Consider the following 18,025-nt stretch of genomic DNA (forward strand, 5'->3'; position numbering starts at 1 on the left):
ACATACAGTAAAAGAACCACTAGATTCAGCAAGACTTTCAATCACGGTTCCAGTGTCTCCAATTAACAAACACCCACATCAAGGCCTGTTACAAAAATACTAGTCAGAACCAAAGCTAAAACAGACTTATGAATACTCCTCCATTTGGCCTCTCCCCAATGTGCATCTCATTCTATACTTTCGTACACTATATTGCCCTGACACCCTGCATGACACATGTACAACTAACAATGAAATATACCCTGTAAACAGCCACTGTATCAGTGGGACTTTCCCGTTTGCTTTCTAGTGCTTTCCGTTAACATGCAATCACTCAGGTCAGTCAGCCAGTATATGTTGACAGTTACCTTTATGTGACGTCCATGCTTGAGACAGTTTCCCACACCAGTGTTTTTCCTTGAATCTACTGCATCTTATTTTTTGGGGATGACAGTTACACAGTGTTAACTTCAAGGCCTTGCTGAAAGTGAATAATGCATAAGGTCATAGTTCTGAGTTTTAACAGTCTGGAAGCTACTAGAGCCTAATAATGAATGTATGAAGACTTAACAAGGATAATTTTCATCTTGTGGGTGAATGTATAACAGAAAAGGTCACATAGAGAAGTGGTCTAAACTGTGTGTATACACAATTAGAAATAGTTGTCATTCCTTATAACAGAGCTGCATTAGCTGGGATTAAACTTGGGGGAGGGGTGAAAGAAAATGGCACTTGTAACAAATGTAATAATTATTTACTAAGGCTGCTTCATTGCGTAATCAGTTCACATTGGCATAAACGTATAAATAATAAAACCAATGAACAAATTGCAATGTTTCTGCTGTGAATTTCAAAGTTTCTACAAGAATTTATAGTTTGCTAATGTAAAATATCCATTTTATGTAAGAACACATTTGATGGGGAAAATGGCTATATTTTCCACTGACAAATCATGTTTGCTATACAAAGTCACTGTACACATCAACTTTTGTATTCAAAAAATGTTAAACTTTTGTGTACAGTTGTATAAAAAGTTTAATTGAAATGAGTCCCCCAGCCAGGCTACTGACCATTTTGTTTTGTAATCGCAGTCAGTAGTGGCTAATGCTGGTGAAGGAGAGACTTCGGTGATTGTGAAATTTCATCAGCAATAGCTAAGCCTTTTCTGGATGTTGTACAGTCATCTCTGTCTTGCAGCCAAACTGTGCTGTGTTACAGCAGGTCCTGCTATTCTGGGGACAGTGATGTGATATGCACACTGGGTTAGCTGCATCCTGAATGCCTGGTAAGCCAAACCCAGCTCCTGCAAGTGTAGGCAATAGTTAATTCTGATCTCTCCAAGGTACCAAGAGAAAATTTTGAACAGGAAGTCACTGTAAATGTTTTGGAAGCTGAGAAGAAACACAGTACCGAGAAAAATCTATGCAAACACAAAGAGAACAAGTAACCGTCATTACAAGAGTAAAGTCGTGGTCCGAATGAATCCTGGAGCCGTGATGCAGTAACCTTCAGCTCTGAAGCGCTAAGCTGCCCTAGGACTGAAACATCTTCCCTGCTGGATACCAACCATAAATGCTGAGATATTATTGGATAATACGCTGTGGCCAAACCTCGCAAATTCTTATCACAAGAAATATGGACAAAGCCAAACATAATGGGGGTATAAAGGCTCAAAAATAGGGACAGATTTTAAAAATTGCTCTTACAAGCTTAGAAAGTTGTTAGAATACCAGATTTTGTTTTGGTGTGTGTTTTTTGAAGGATAGAAAGTCTGAAAGTCAAATATCTGTCATTATTTAGTAACTCCAATCCTCAATGATTTGCCAAAAAAACACAAATTTTATGATGAACTGACCAAAAATATGAGGCATAAATTTGAAAATTCCACAAAAATCTGGACAGTTGAGAGGTATGGGTATGGCTGGGGGAATTAATACCGCATCACATGTTTGGCACTTAAGCCATTCTATAGCATGTGCCCACTGAGAAGCTAATGCACATATGGCAAAGAGCACACCAGTAAGTGCCAAACTGGAATTGGGGGAGCAGAAAGAAATATGAGGCTGGCCTGATGCATTGACTTTCTTGATTAAACTATCAACTCCTGATGGCTATGCAACTGTCAAGCCTGGAGTTACAAGCCTTAAGTGGTACTGACTCTGAATACAAACTTACACTGATATTTGTCTTTGGCATGGCAGGGTACTTCTCAAGAGCCCCTCCACTAAGGATGGAACATTGTGGGGATTATGGGGTACGGTAACTTTGGAGAGAAAACAGGGTTGAAAAAGGACAGAAGCAGTATATATCTGTGGGATCAGGGAATAAACAACACAGCATAGCTGTAACAATAAACTGGAAGTTTACTCTGTAAAAAATCAGTGATTTATTACAATACTTTGTCATGAAAAGATCTCCATCACTAATGTGAAAAATGACAAACATTTTAAATTAACTCTTGTTCCCACATCCCCCGACCTCAAATAACCATGTCACCACCAACTGGCCAGTAGTTTCTGTACTCTTCCATTCAGTGGAAAATTCTGGGTAGCGGAGATTCTGATTGCCATCATGTAAGGTGGGGAGGGGGGGCTTTTTTACAGCTTACCCTATTCAGTCTTAAGGAAATTAATGCAATCTCATGTACTGTGAAGACCACCCCCTCCTCTGTTTAACTACTACATTTAACAGTGCCTATTTATCTCCACAAGGGGAGACAGCGTCCATAATAAAGAAACACTTCACTTAGTCCGCCACAGAGGAGGCAAGTAAGCAACTGATCAAGAATTCCCACATCTACATGCGACTATCCTTCAACTCACTGACTACCTGAACTTGGGTGGCTGATGTTTCAGGATGAGACTCTGCCCCATTACATCTAACTATGCCTGGCAAACATTTATAATGGAATATACAAACAACCCTAAAACAATGGCTCATGTCTTTGTTACTCTGTTTATTCAGAACAAAGTCACAGAACTGACGTTATCCAGTTACCTGATTTGGACAGAGACACTGTAGCGAATAGTACGCAAACTGATCCCTTACATTAACGAGATTATTGCTGGGGTTGATGTGGTCTAGGCAATGCGATTCTGCTTTTCCAGATGTTTTGCACACGTACTTGCAGTTTCCAAACAGACAATGGAAATGGAACTTGTTTGAATATTTACAGTCCGTTGCTAGACAAGGATCGCTGTAAAACAAGTATTAGGAATACATACTTTAGGCTTCCCTCTGAACGATTTGCATGTTTTAGTATAAACAGCTGTATCAGTCTATGTACTCAAATTTCTCCTATAACAAAACCTTTGCCAATTAACAAACAGTCCCAAAAGTTATATGAAACTAATGTCTGAGCTCAAAAGAAACAAGTTTAATGAATAACATAAATTCTGACTGTACATGGTATAAACTCTAACCAGTTATTCTATGCCTCATTAATGTTTTGTTAAGTTTATTTTATCTCCTCCCGTCCTCATTTGCCTTGGTGTACCATGTGATCCCTTAGCCCAGACAAATGAGAATCCTTAAAGTCTGTTGCGATACATTCAGAATGAAGTGGGTTGTCTGAAGTCAAATAACGGCATGATACATCTCAGAATTCATAAGAAGTTTAAGGTGGCTTATTGTATTTTAAGGAGGGGTGGTGAAATGCAGTGCCAGACAAGGCCAATATCATCATGATGTGGACACGATGAGCAGAAACTGCAGCAGGCAACTGTCTTCACAGGCTAAGGCACTTCACAATGATCTAAGCTATTCTGGCCCAGATAAGTATGACCAGACAAGACACAAAACACACAACTGCATTTTGTGGCCTACCCGTCCAGTGCCACAAGGTAATCACAGTAGTATGTTTAAAAAATGCAGCATAGCAGATACCATAGAAATGCAAAAATGCCCCAAAAAGAAAGTTTGGGAACTGCAGTTAATATACACACAATAACTGATGACTGTTAACCATCTAGTTAATCAATTAAGAAACAGCCACTTCACCTGGATTACCTGACTATACTGGGTTGGGTTAGCAGTTACTGTGTAATATTCATTTACTTATAGTTTGTGGCACTGTTATGCTCTATAAATGCTGTCTTTATTTAACTGAGACAGGTGGATTTAATTACTTACATTAGCATAACTCATACTTGTTTTACATTTCTGCTTTTATCAGAATGTGGCAGTAGACTGATGTAGGTGCACGCTGATGCAACATTTGTGTCCTAGGACTTTAACGCATATCGAGCCATCGTTATCCTGGTTCATCGACCTGCAGGAAGCAGAACGAGACTTCCGTACAGCAGGTGAAGCAGGGTAACGATGTGTGACATGCTGTCAGTTTACATCACTAACAGTGGCAATGGTCTTACATTATCTAAGAAAAAAGAAAAGAAAAAAACACACACACATCAGTCATGTCTGCATCCCTAAACATTTCTTAATTTTAAGCACACCTTCATCATTTTACAGGATTGTTTCTAAATTCACATTTAATGCATATCTTTTAATTAATGTAAAGATATTACAAAAGTCAGAACTAATCACATTAGACAGTACTGCCACTAAATAAAAGTTAAATGAGCCTGTAATTTTTCAGTGACTAAAGACAACAGTAATACTCTCTGTTCGAATCTTTCACATAACTGCTTTAAGACAATGCTTTGTATCAGAGGAAACATGTAAGAATGCTGTATAAACACGACTTTAGAAATTGCAATCTTTCACTTAGAGAAGCTAGACAGTTCTCTTACTTGACTGCAATTTTGTCTATTTGTATTAACAGCAATTACCTGGGTCTTGAGTAAGAAAAACATTTCATGAACTGCCTCACCTCCCCAAACACCACAACAAACCGGTTGTTATGCCAACTACATTAATTACGGCATGTTAGAAGGAAGCTGACAAGTTTAACTGAAAAGAAACTGAACACTTATCTCCCCTGAGGAAGTAACCACACAACAGAAAAAAAACTTACTTCTCTTGAAATTGGAGGAATCCTGGTTTGACCTGAGGCTTGGCATTCTCCAGGGAGGTTGTTGTCAAGGGTGATGCTGCAAGACCAGGGATGGAGGTTTGAATCTGTGGGAGTGGAGCAATGCTGCCTGTCACCTGCTTCCAGGAAAGAAAAGTCGGACCAGAAGTGATAGTTGTAGGGCTAATGGTCGAGCCCTCAATGGAGGGAACAGTTGCCATGGTGACAGAAGATGATGGAGGAATTGCGGATGATGGTGGCGGAGGTGCTGGAAGTGGCGGTGGGGGTGGTGCTACTACTGCTGCTGCTGCTAAAGGCAGTGCTGGGGCTGCTGGTGGTGGAGGTGGTGATAAAGCAGAGGAACCTTTGGGCTCAGCAGAGTTGGGAAAAGAAGGTTCATTTACTTTCACTGCAACAGCATCAGATCTGAAGTGAAAACTGCAAACAGAAGGACAAAAGAAGAAATTATTCAACAAAGCTAATCAGTGAATAAAAACATTAAAAGGCCATAAATAAGGTGTGGCTATCTATTTGTTTCTTTACTGTAGATATACGCTATTACTCCTTCATGACCTCAAGTACTTTGTAACAAGTTATTAATAATCTTTGTAACAAGTTATTAATAATCTCTTAGTATGTGATGTATTTTTGCAAGTTATATAAGCTAACCTTACAGGAGAACATGAAAATCCTCTTTTCATCAGCATTCCTTACCTTGTTATCTCAGTATAGAGTAGTGGCAAACATAATTAATTTTGCATAATTAAACTGCCCACAAGTCCAAATAAGTGCACAAACATGTACTTGTTTACTCCTTCAACTTTTCTGTTAAAATCCCAGTAAGATGAATCACCTCCAAACACCTCATATGATACCACCTCTTACAGTGAGAGGGGGACTGCACAGTGAATGAGGTACTTATAATCCTTCCTTCCCTAGCAAAATATGTATGCTTGATCTGTGTGTATAACAGCCCAATAAAGCTGCTCTTGCTGTTTGTATGCTAGTATAGTTCAAATGAGATGTCTGGAATTGAAGTTCATTGCCAGGTTGCCAGGTTCCCCCTTTCTACTTCCTTGTTACCACTTTAACTGCTGCCATAGTCATCTAGCTTTTACCCAATGGAACCTACAGCGAAGGTGAATGTTCTCACTCTGACTTATGAAAAAAGGGGAGCATCAGGGTTCGGGATGTTGAATGTTCTTCTGCAGATCCACTACCCTGCTACCTGTTCATGAGTACGAGCTTGTGAGCCTGCAGGACTCAGTAAGACAGACACACGTATATGTAGTTTGCCCATTTCCTGACCTTTTGGATAAGTTACAAATCCAACTTAACGAGTGTGATATTGTTTTTCTACTATTCAGATTGGTAACTGCTATATGTCTTACCCATGTAATCTTGAATATTGTCAAAGTTCTGGTTCTGCTGCCTTAACAAATCTGTTTCAGTTATGCAACATTTTTGCCTCTCATCCTTATGTTGTGAAATTGTGTCTGTCCTCTTGCTCTCATGTTCTATACATTTTTGGACTCTGTGGATAACTCTGAGGTACTGAAATGCTTATGTCAGATTCCACTCCTACCCTTTTTTCTTCAGTGCTTATCAAGCTAGACTGACCTTTCTTTATATACCTCCTGTGAGACATCATGCACCAATTTGCTGCCCTCCTCTGAATTTCTTTTCTGCCTAGGTCCTGGTCGAACTTTAATTTCTAGAAGTTCACCTAACGCTCCCAACAGGTGTCTCACAAGTATCTATACTGAGATAACTTTTTTTAAATGATGATGTTTTCTTGTGCAATGCCAGTACTGTGTTTGTTTACCTGTAACTTTCCTGGTATAAGACTAGAGATATGAGTGTAGGTGGGTAAATACTTTTAAAAATAATTTATCTTCTGCATTTATTTTTGTGCAATGAGATGTGCTAAAATTTTAATTTAAAAACTGAAGTATTTGTCATGGTTCATAGTTATATAATTTGTTAAATGGCTTTATGTATTTTTCAAAATTCCCAACTGGCTTGTTTATTTTACTTGCTTAAGTCTGTCATTTCTGGAGTGTTTTTTTTCAGTAGTAAAAAGTGTATTCTCAAGAAGCATACACTATCTGCGTTTGGGGTGGGCTACACCTGTGGGGAGGGGATACATTTGGAAAGCTGGTATGCAGTTCGACAAACTCTGGCAAAGTCCCTCTGTGTTGCAGTAATTTTTTTGCTTTTGCCATTGTTGCTGCCCCCTCTCCAACCGGATAGTCTTTTACAGGTTACTACTTTATGCTTCCTTTTCCCCCATTGTATTTAAGCGTCTACACTGTAGACCACACCATTCCTCCATTCTTGTCAAATTCCCATAACAGCCCTCCATACCCCAGAATACCACAGATAACGCGTGTTTTTTTTTTGCTAGTTACGTGTCAGTTTTCAACTGAGTCTCGCAATGAAATAGGGAAGTGCGACTATAAGCCAGATAGTGTTGTTCTGCCATGAGACATCTGATAATTTACTAAAACCTAAAACTTGCACAAGCTTGGAGAGTGATGGTACCCCTAGAATGAACTACACATGTGCCTTAGCACAGTAAAATTGCTGCTCTGTAAAAATTCAGACATTGCATACAAATAATTGGCATTCCTAAAATGTTTAGTCACCACATACACAACCTCTTGGATGGCATTTACTGGCTAAGCAACATGACACTCTAGAATATTCTAAAGACTAGCCCATAAAACAGGCAAAGTGATATGTCAAATGTGTCAGCTACAATCAAACAACTATATCTGCAACATTTTATAAAACAGTTGTGCACCACAGAGGAAAAGTTAAATAACATTACACATGTTACTGTCGCTGACCCTCTGTGCCTGCAACAATGCCCATTAACGATCATGAAAATGTAAACACTACATTACTGGTGACGTATCAGAACATCATAAATAGCTTCACAATGGCTCTAACACTTAGCATTTGTTTTGTTATGCTAAAATCCTGTTTTATATTTTAACAGGAACTGAAGGAGTCCTAGCTGTACAAAACAGGAATCTGAGTACCTATTCATAAAGTCTGAAGAATTCACTAAGTGGCAGTTTATTTTCTGTTTTGTATTTTGATTAATTATTCCCACTTTCCTTCCCCACAATGCATTGTTTTTCTCCCTATTTCCTCCTGTGCCCTATCCTACATACCTTTCAAGTCGCTGACTCTGACTGGCAATGCATTTACAACACTAACATTAATTAGGAAATAATATGACTCAGCCTTCCCAACTCAGTTAGATGGAATGAGTACAACTCAAAACTATTTCCTGAACATCTATATGGCATAACTTATCAGGTTTTGAAAAGGAAATCTGGTTAGCACACACTATCTTTTATCATTACTTAGTTAACTAAGCAGACCTTCTTAGACAATGTGCCCCTTTTCAGTGGATGAACAGGAACTAGAAACTAAGTGACTTGTACAAGGTCACATGTTCAAATGGAAGTTGACGGGATTTGAACTTAGGAGTTCAAATTCGCAGTTCATTAGCCTGGCCACTAGAATATACAGTTTCCTTAATATACACAAAGTTACCTACTGTGATCCCTGTATGAAGCACCTAATAAGTATTACACTGACCTGGTTCCATAGTTGTTGCTCATCTTCCCCTTCTAATTGTAAATTTACAAGGTAATGTCAGATCAAACGATATCTAGAGTTGAAGAGATTCTCTGACTTACCCGAGTCAAAAATGGCCTTCTGGTGACTTTCATATCTGCATCTGAAAAGGTTTTCTAAACTGTTTCTCCACCTACCTGGCTTGAAGTCAGCACTGCCTATAATATATGCATACAGCTGGGCCACATTATAAAGTATTTCTTCTGCCTTGTTAGATTGATGTATAAAGCTTATGCATATGTTGTAAACAGCTGTTGCTGAGTTGGTTGCAAGTTTCTTTTTACTACACGTATAATTATTCTGTTACTACCATATAGCTTCCTTTGTTATTTTGGTCGATGTTTATATTTCCTTAGATTTCTTTGTAGAAAGGTGAATTACCAGTAAACTTAAAATCATGCAAATGTATTTTCAGACTCTAGAAAAATTCTGAACGTACAAAATTCTGATCTATTTATTAGTACTCCTGAATATTGCCTGCATGCAAGTGATTAAAAAAAAACATGATTTTTGTACAGGCAAAGTTTACAGAACTCATCAGACTACCTGGCGACCAAGCTACTCTGACTATATCAGCATGCACGTTCTGGATGCAACTTAAAAGGCTGAGGATGGTGTTTAACTAATTCAGAGGGAACTGCTCCTTCCAACAATTCAGGATATAATACAATCTTGGGTAGGAAAAGGAAAAGGGAAAGTATTACATAAAGTAAATGTGGTCTTTAATGGTTTCATATTTTTTTACCTGACTCAGTGACCTAACTACTATTCATCGCTTATTACAAATTAAACTGGAAAACATTGCAAGTGGATGTTTGATCAACTTTTGGCTTTTGGACACTTTAGTGGAAAGCAATATCATTACAGGGGCATTCATGTTACAGGGACCTTCTCCATATCCTAGCTGTATATCCTAGAATTGTTTATATTAGATGTGAGGATACAGGGGTTTAGACCAACAATTGACATTTGGATAAATACGGGCTTTGCCCCATAATAAACAAAAAAAAAAAACATTTGGTCAAAAGTGCTATAAGTAAAATTTACAGGCATGTGATTTAAATTATCTGTTGTTAACTAGATAAGAACCAGTAGGCACGAGTGTCTGATAGTGGTTAACTGGGAACACTGGAGACCGAGAGTCACACAGTATGTAAGTGGACTAAGAGGTTATTGAACACAGGATTACAGGATGATGCTTACTACCGGCTTCTAGGCTTAAACCTCTGTGCTCTGCTTATTACTTTACTTATTTACCTGTTAACTATGTAAGGGAGCTGATCCAGCGGATCTTTTTCACTCATAACAAGGGATAAAAAGCAAAAATGTGTATTACAGCAATACCAATGAAAATTACCACTGCAATAGATTATTATGTTATCATATGTCAACACTCTCACTGTTAACTTTTGTGATGGCATGTGCTTCTATGTGTGTTAATTATCTCACGAAATCTCCCTTTAGCCCTGCACTCACAACATTAGCACCCTCTTTAACACTAAATGATTGTTAATAAGGACCAGACTACCGCTTACTTGTACGTGTTGGATTGCAACCTGTAGTCTAACACCTGAACAAAAACATTAACAGGATTGTCACCTAGTATCTACCTTGCCAGATTCAGTGCTTCCTCAGGTAAGTAAATAAATAGACTGAAGAATAAGCAGAAAAGTGAGCCATGTAAAATATAAAACAGTGAGCGTGACCGTAGAACAGTATTAGAGCACTAAGTCAGAAGTGCTGAATGCCTGTGCTTTACAACAGCAAATACCAGGCACTGCTGAGAGCACAGAATCACGGAAACTTAAGTTAAAAAACTGCTCTGTTCTGCAAATGTAACCACAAGACATTTTCAAAGCATATACTTGGTTTTAAATACATGTAGTCATCTCTGCAGCCTGCAGAAGCAAATAAAAAGTCTGTGTTTGCCATTCTAAAGGCAACTTTATACACATGGATCTGAATCAAGTGGTACAACTCAGCTGCATTTTCATCTTTATAGCAGATGATGTCTTCCACAAAAAATGTGCAGCTGTTGAGTCTCTTTTCTTTAAATCCTTGCTACAATATTCTTTCTTTTTGTCCTCCCTGCACCAATGGCCATTAAGCTACACTCTCTCTCTTTGCTGCCCCATAAAATCCATTCTTCCCTAAGGAGATGAGCCCAACAGGCTCTTTGTTACAGTTATGTTTGAGACTATAGCAGTGGGGAGAGAGAGAGAGTGAGAGAGAGAGGGAGAGGGAGAGGGAGAGAGAGAGAGAGAGAGAGAGAGAGAGAGAGACACTATCGGAGGCCAGTGTCACATAACCCCTCAGGACTGACTTGCCCCTTAAAGCCATAGCTCCCACAGGATCTCTAAGCTCCACATGGGATTCTAAAACAGGAATGACCACTAGGACATGTGACTCTCCCACAGTAAGGTGATGAGCTGGCAAAACCATGTCCTTCCTGCCTCCCCCATGTCAGTTTCACTAACTGCTCAAACTGCTACTCGAACCTGGGTCATCTGGCTCATACAAAAGTCTCCAGCCTCCTAAGCCAGCAGAGTAAGCTCCCTATGCATTGAATAGTGTTCTATAACTCTGTCTCGGTCACCTGGCTCATACATAGGAGTCTATCCCCTTAAGCCAGCAGGCTTGGCTTCCTGAGTATTGAATAGTGTTCTATAAATCTGCCTGGGTCACCTGGCTCATAATCAGGACTCCATCCCCCTAAGTCACCAGAGTTGGCTTCCTGAGCATTGAATAGTGTTTTATAACTCTGCCTGGGTCACCTGGCTCATACATAGGAGTTTATCCCCTTAAGCAAGCAGGCTTGGCTTCCTGAGTATTGAATAGTGTTCTATAAATCTGCCTGGGTCACCTAGCTCATAATCAGGACTCCATCCCCCCTAAGTCACCAGAATTGGCTTCCGGAGAATTGAATAGTGTTCTATAACTCTGCCTGGGTCACCTAGCTCATACATAGGAGTCTATCCCCTTGAGCCAGCAGGCTTGGCTTCCTGAGTATTGAATAGTGTTCTATAAGTCTACCTGGGTCACCTGGCTCATACTCAAGGCTCCATCTCCCTAAACCAGCAGGCTTGGCTTCCTGAGCATGGAATAGTGTTTTATAACTCCTCCAGGTCTCATGTTAGGCATGGAATTCCGGACTTCATTAGCTGCTCTGATGTGGATCACTTCCATATGGCAAAAAAAGGTTACAAAGAGATTACTCTTTGCTGATTACTCCAACAGATACTGCATTACATAGCAATGAACCACACAGGAGAAAATGCTATCACAGTATCAAATTTAAAAATAAGGCAGTTGAGCACATTGGCTTTCTCTGCATTTCTTCATGAAGTGTTGAAGTTGTGTACAGTTACAAGCAGTAGAACTGCCTTTAGATATGCATTTGACTATGAATTACAAATATAGTACAGAGATGTTTCAGCAAAGGAACTTAGGAATACTGAAATTAGTACCAGAGGCACACATCATCTGCAATGTGAATACTGAGATAAGGAATGGAGAACCACTGTGAAGAATGTTGGAACAAGTAATAGATTTGTGTGGAATAGATGGGGAAAATAGCAGGTTCACACTGCCTTCAATTTATGAACATTGGATTTGTGATGTGAATATTGGGAAAGGATTCACACTGTGTCCGCAGCATGAAAACTTGGAAGAATTGATCCATACTGCAGCTGTTTCTGATCAAAAATATCAGCAGTAAATCTACAATGCAGCGTGATCCATCCATCCAGCCACATATCATTTTTCTCCTTTTTGCACATGGGGCTGTGGAGTCACTGCTACAGTGACAATCATCTACAGCCAAGGTTTACACTGCTGGGGGGCTAGCCCTGCTTTCGCAATTCTTCACCACCAAACACTTAACATGCACATTCACACCTATGGCTAATTTAGAGTGTTCAATCTACCTACTGCATATCACTGGAATGTGGGAGGAAACCAGAACACATGGAGAAAACCCATGCGAACACAGACAGGACATGCAGGCTCTGCACATAAGTTAAATTGTCAGGGGGTTCACATCACTGTTCTATAATGAATACTGACAACTGCAGTGGATTCATACTTCTCAATGGAATTGCACTGAAATCAGTAATCCAATCACAGTTCTTCCAGTACATGTATCCTAGAGCCTGATTAGTAATGCAATCATGCAGAAATCAGTAATGCAATCACACTTCTTTCATGACATGCATCCTAGGGTCTGATTAGGAATGGAATCACACTGAAATCAGTAATACAACCACAGTTCTTCCATTACAGGCATCCTAGGGACTGATTAGGAATGGAATCACACTGAAATCAGTAATGCAATTACACTTCTTTCATGACATGCATCCTAGGGCCTGATTAGTAATGGAATCACACTGAAATCAGTAATGCAATCACAGTTCTTCCATTACAGGCATCCTAGGGCCTGATTAGAAATGGAATCACACTGAATTCATTACATAATTGGAGTAATAAACAATGGAATCATTCATCTACAGCTTCAGAATTTTAAAGGAGACCAAGTAATATAGTAACCCACACATAAGCTATGACTCTGAATTTAGTGTGCAATCATTGTGGAAACCATGAATCAGGTGACTGCATCATACTAACTATAGTTGGACTAATTCATTTTAGGTAGTCCTCGGCCATTATGTTCTGTTTCTACAAATACCCTACAACAAAAAAATCTAAGCAATATGCAACAGCTGAGGATTCAACAGGCTGCAGTGTGGCTTAAAACTTATCTCCGATCACATGATTTCTAAGTCTGCATCCTGCCACCCCATAACTATGTTTACATCACAAAGAACAGCAAAGCCAGAAAACAAAAATCAGTATGTTAACAAACTGTTTAATGCACATTATTTTATTCTTTGTAGACGAGGTCAATCTCATTCAGCTTGCAGGGGAGACTCAAGCTGGTATTTACACTACTAAGGGAAATTTGGCCAGGGAATTAGGGAACTTCCCATACTCTTTTCTATAGGTGTCACTGATTCTTTTACATCCACTTGAGCTACCACCAACTCAAGCAAATGAGGCTTCGATTTAATGTCTCATCTGAAGGACAGCACACTCAGGAATGCAACACTGCCCTTATGCTGCATTGCAGTGTCAGCATTCAATTTACCTGGAGTGGGAATTGAACCCACAGCCTTCTGCACTAAAGGTGAGTGTGCTACTTGTTATGCCAGTGACACTGCCAATGCATTGCCTATGGTTCATCACTAGAGAATTTCCCAACAGTTGTCTGCTGTTATGAGGTAAGTAGCAAGGCACTGTGTGATTTGTAGTAAAAAGATACCTCAAACCAAATAGTTCAATACTAGACTAAATTGGAAATAAATCAGATTGTGCACCAAATGAAGTACTGTTTTGGAACAGCCAAGTAATTGTGTAATCACTGCAGAGTAAGCAAACAAATACATAAATCTGTTCTTCTTGAGAATAGTTAATTTGCAATATTCAGTGAGTGTCACAGAAGACAAACAATGCACTCCATTCTTTCAGCTACAGATTTCTTATATGCAGAAGTTATAGTAATCACAATTACATAAACATTGCACTTACTTTGCATGCTTAATGGCCCCATCAAGTGTGCTGAAGAGAGCTCCGCATTCCTCTATCACACAGTGAAAATGAACTTTATGTAGGAAGTCACACTGAGCACCACAAAAATCCTCAGTTCCGAACCTGGAGAATGAAAAATGCAGTCTGTACAGTTGACGTTTTTACCACCTAACCGCTGAGTAGCAAACATGTTCATAGGTTCACAGATTAGTATGAGACTAACTGTCCTTGTCGGCCATTTTAAGCCTAGCCAATTACCCCATGTGAGAATCAAACACTGCATCTTGTTTCTGTAAGGTAAACACCTTAACCATTATGCCAACTGCATGTACATGTTCTCTGTAATGCAGTTTCAATAAACTCTCTCACAATGATTGTGAAAAAAGCAGCATAGTCCCAACAATGGTTTACTATTAGATGTTCAAAGCGAATTCCGTCGACTGCACTGCTGTCGAACACCGAAGTTCGAAAACGGTAATATCGAACACCAAAAGCCAACCTAGGAACGGTTTTAACATGGGTCGAGATAGGTGTTCAGTGTTATTGCCGAACTACAAACCTCTCCCCTATCTCGACCCATGTTAAAACCCATTCCTAGGCTGGCTTATGGTGTTCGATATTACCGTTTTCGAATTTCTGTGTTCGACAACAGTGCAGTCGACGGAGTTTGCTTCAAACATCTAATAGTAAACCTCAGCAATACACCACAGGTGGAATTTTATTAATAATACATTTATGAGCAAGGATGCTGCATGAGTAGGTAAAACATTAAATATGTAATTTCAATGGTTAAGGTTTATGCTTCATAGGTCTAGAAGTTTGGCCATTATGACCTCCAGTTACTGTCTTGCTTGTTGTCTAAATGTTCTCAAAGTATCTGCACGGGCTTTTTCATAGTTCATCACGTTCTGCCCTCTTCTCTAAAACAACAATAATCTGTCTGTTTTAAACTATCTAAAAACACTAGGGTTCATCCTTACCCTTGTAGCCCATATCATGGCTAAAAAAGGCCTGCAGTAAACTAGCGCAGATAATGGTTAACAGATGAATTATTAATATAAACAAGGTCCTAGTACGTGCCATGACAAAAAAAATCTCACTCTACTCACAAATGTATAACAGAACATAACAGCTTACAAGAATAGCACAAAAAATAAACACATCACAGACACCAGTGGCAAGCAGGTTTTGAGCCCCAGTCAGTCTTCTCTTTTCTTCTGCCTGCTACAAAATACTTATGCTTGACATCTGATAGTTGGTTATTTATTTAGCTGATTTCTAATTGGCCAAAATCCACTTTTTGGCCATGAAATTTCTAATTATCCATTAAGTACAGCAGCCCCAGAGGTGACCTTACTAGCTGTCTTTATTGGTTTTGTGGGAGCAGGTGGACTTTCCACTACATATATACAGACATCTCTGAGGTTCTCCTTCTGACATAGAAGCTGGCCCTGGATCAGCCTTGTATCAATTCATTACATCCATATGGTAATCCAAACATCACAGTTGGACATGCTATTGACACATAATGGCCAGCCAATCACCAGTAAAGTGACAAAACCAAATCAAACTGTTTTTGAACTGTATATTCTATGTATGGCATTATCCTGATGGTGGCCTTGTAGCCTTATCACACCTGTTATTGTTACGAAAGCAAAGACATAATACATGACTACTGAAAAAAATAATACAGATGACTGTTGCATAATTTTGCTCTTTAAAATAACTTTATTAATTTGGTTTGCAAACAAACCTTTACAGCTGTGATCATAAAATCTTCAAGGATCTAGATGCCAGTATTGTTTTTTTCCTGTGAGCAGCTTTAATACTAAAGTGGTATAGAGTACAAGTCAAACGCATGTAGTAAGGCTCAAGGGGTGTGTATGGTACAGGAATTTCCACTTACCAGTAGTTGTTATCATGTATGAGACAAAAATGCAGGCAAGTGTTTAAAATCCCTGGATGTGTTGTACCATGCATTATTAAAAGGGGCATCTGTATTTTTTGTCAACTTGACTATTACAAATATGTATACGTATGATGGTTATAATTTTTATAAAGATTTTACATTCATTTTAACTAAGTGATTTTGGTGAATGCTTTTTATCTATGTATAATTTTGGTTGAAATTTTCAAGGCTGCCATTTTTGTGGATCTCTAGGTATCATTTTGCAGGCATTTTTGCAAATTGCACAAATTCAGTGTTAAAATTCAGATGCTGGTGGTACGCAGGTGGCATGTTAAAAACCTAATCTTAGACTGTTAAGTTTTGTCACACTTATGGGCATTTGTTGAAAATAATGCTTTCAAAAAGCATTTTTAATAGTTGCATTATTATATAAGTATATACTGCCTAAAAGCCTTTAGAATAATATCCATATAGTTACCGTTTGTTAATCTGTTCAGACAACAATTAAAATAATTTTTTAACCCATAACATTTTATTAATGATGTCTAAAAAGGAAATTATTAACAATATATAAATATTTCTCTGTCTAAAATATATAGATTAAAATTCAGATCTAAAATCTAAAGTTAGCAGTAGACATTGGGATTACATTAATCCACACAATTTGAATGAGATTTATAATGGCTATACAAACATATTGATATTCAAACTATAGGCTTAAGAATTTCTGTTATGTCATGGCAAATCTATAGCACCTTATAAAAGCAAATAGATTAATAAACTAATGACATCAACATGTTGGAAATTTAAGAAACAAAAGAGGAGTGGTACCATATATATATATATGTGTGTGTGTGTGTGTGTGTGTGTATATATATATATATATATATATATATATATATATATATAGATATATATATATATATATATATATATATATATATATAGATCTAGGACTTTTGAACCAAAGTTCAAAAGCCAGAATCCATTACCACCGAACACACTTTAACGAAAGCGCTTTCATCAAAAAAGCGCTTTCATTAAAGTATGTTAAAAAAAACAAAAAAAAAACAAAACACAAAATCTACTTGATTGCAGGGGGGCAGCCCCCCCCCCCTGCACCCTCTTACTTTAATATTCTCACTCCGAGGTCGCAATGCAGTGGGGAAAAGGGAATTTTCCCTTACTGCACCGTAGTATGACTGGAACAACAAGCATACTTACGAGAAAGTGCTGCTTCGGTGAATAGCACTTTCGCTCAAGTATGCTCACCAAATTGGGATTTGGTGACGGATCCCATATATATATATATATATATATATATATATATATATAGGATCACTACTAAATCTCAAAATTCCATAATCCCGAGACTCTGAATCCCGAGGACCAGAATCTCGAGATTACGGAATCCCGAACATAAAAAAAAAACATGTTCTAAGGTATATGCACCCCCTGCAACTTAAATATACCAACTCCGAAATCACACTACAGCAGAGTGAACAGCAAAGTTTCCGTTACGCTATGCACGGCACTATTTTGCTGTTCACTCCACTGTAGTGCAATCTCAGAGTTGGTATATTTAAGTTGCTTTTAGAACATGTTTTTTTTTTTTTTTTTTGGTTTACTTTTGTTTTTTTGTAATGTTTGAGATTCCGCAATCTCAAGATTCTGGTCCTTGGGATTCAGAATCTCGGGATTGTGGAATTTCCAGATTTAGTAGTGATCCTATATATATATATATATATATATATATATATATATATATATATATATATATATATTTTTTTTTTTTTTTTTTTTTAATCAGAAAGAATTAATAACTATTGGTCAGATGTCTTGTCTTTCTTTAGGACTTTGTGTTCAAATAGATGTATTACCTCAGATTCCCTGTGGTCTGGACTTTATTAGCAATTACAAGAAAAGTA

The 18,025-nt window shown here is 38.3% G+C and overlaps 1 protein-coding gene across 3 annotated transcripts in view; it reads right to left on the reverse strand.

Annotated features, from left to right (window-relative positions):
- The window catches only part of CASZ1 (castor zinc finger 1), a 668,840-nt gene that overhangs the window by 69,031 nt on the left and 581,784 nt on the right, over positions 1–18,025 (reverse strand). For all 3 annotated transcript variants that reach the window (XM_044063158.1, XM_044063159.1, XM_044063157.1), the window contains 3 exons: positions 14,189–14,311; positions 4,955–5,389; positions 2,977–3,175 (listed from right to left, as the gene is read on the reverse strand). In XM_044063158.1, coding sequence (XP_043919093.1) covers positions 2,977–3,175; positions 4,955–5,389; positions 14,189–14,311 — 757 coding nt within the window. The remainder of the gene's footprint in view (positions 1–2,976; positions 3,176–4,954; positions 5,390–14,188; positions 14,312–18,025) is intronic.

The sequence above is a fragment of the Protopterus annectens genome, chromosome 2.part1, assembly GCF_019279795.1.
Source record: "Protopterus annectens isolate FY-2018-M chromosome 2.part1, PAN1.0, whole genome shotgun sequence".
NCBI lineage: Eukaryota > Metazoa > Chordata > Ceratodontiformes > Protopteridae > Protopterus > Protopterus annectens.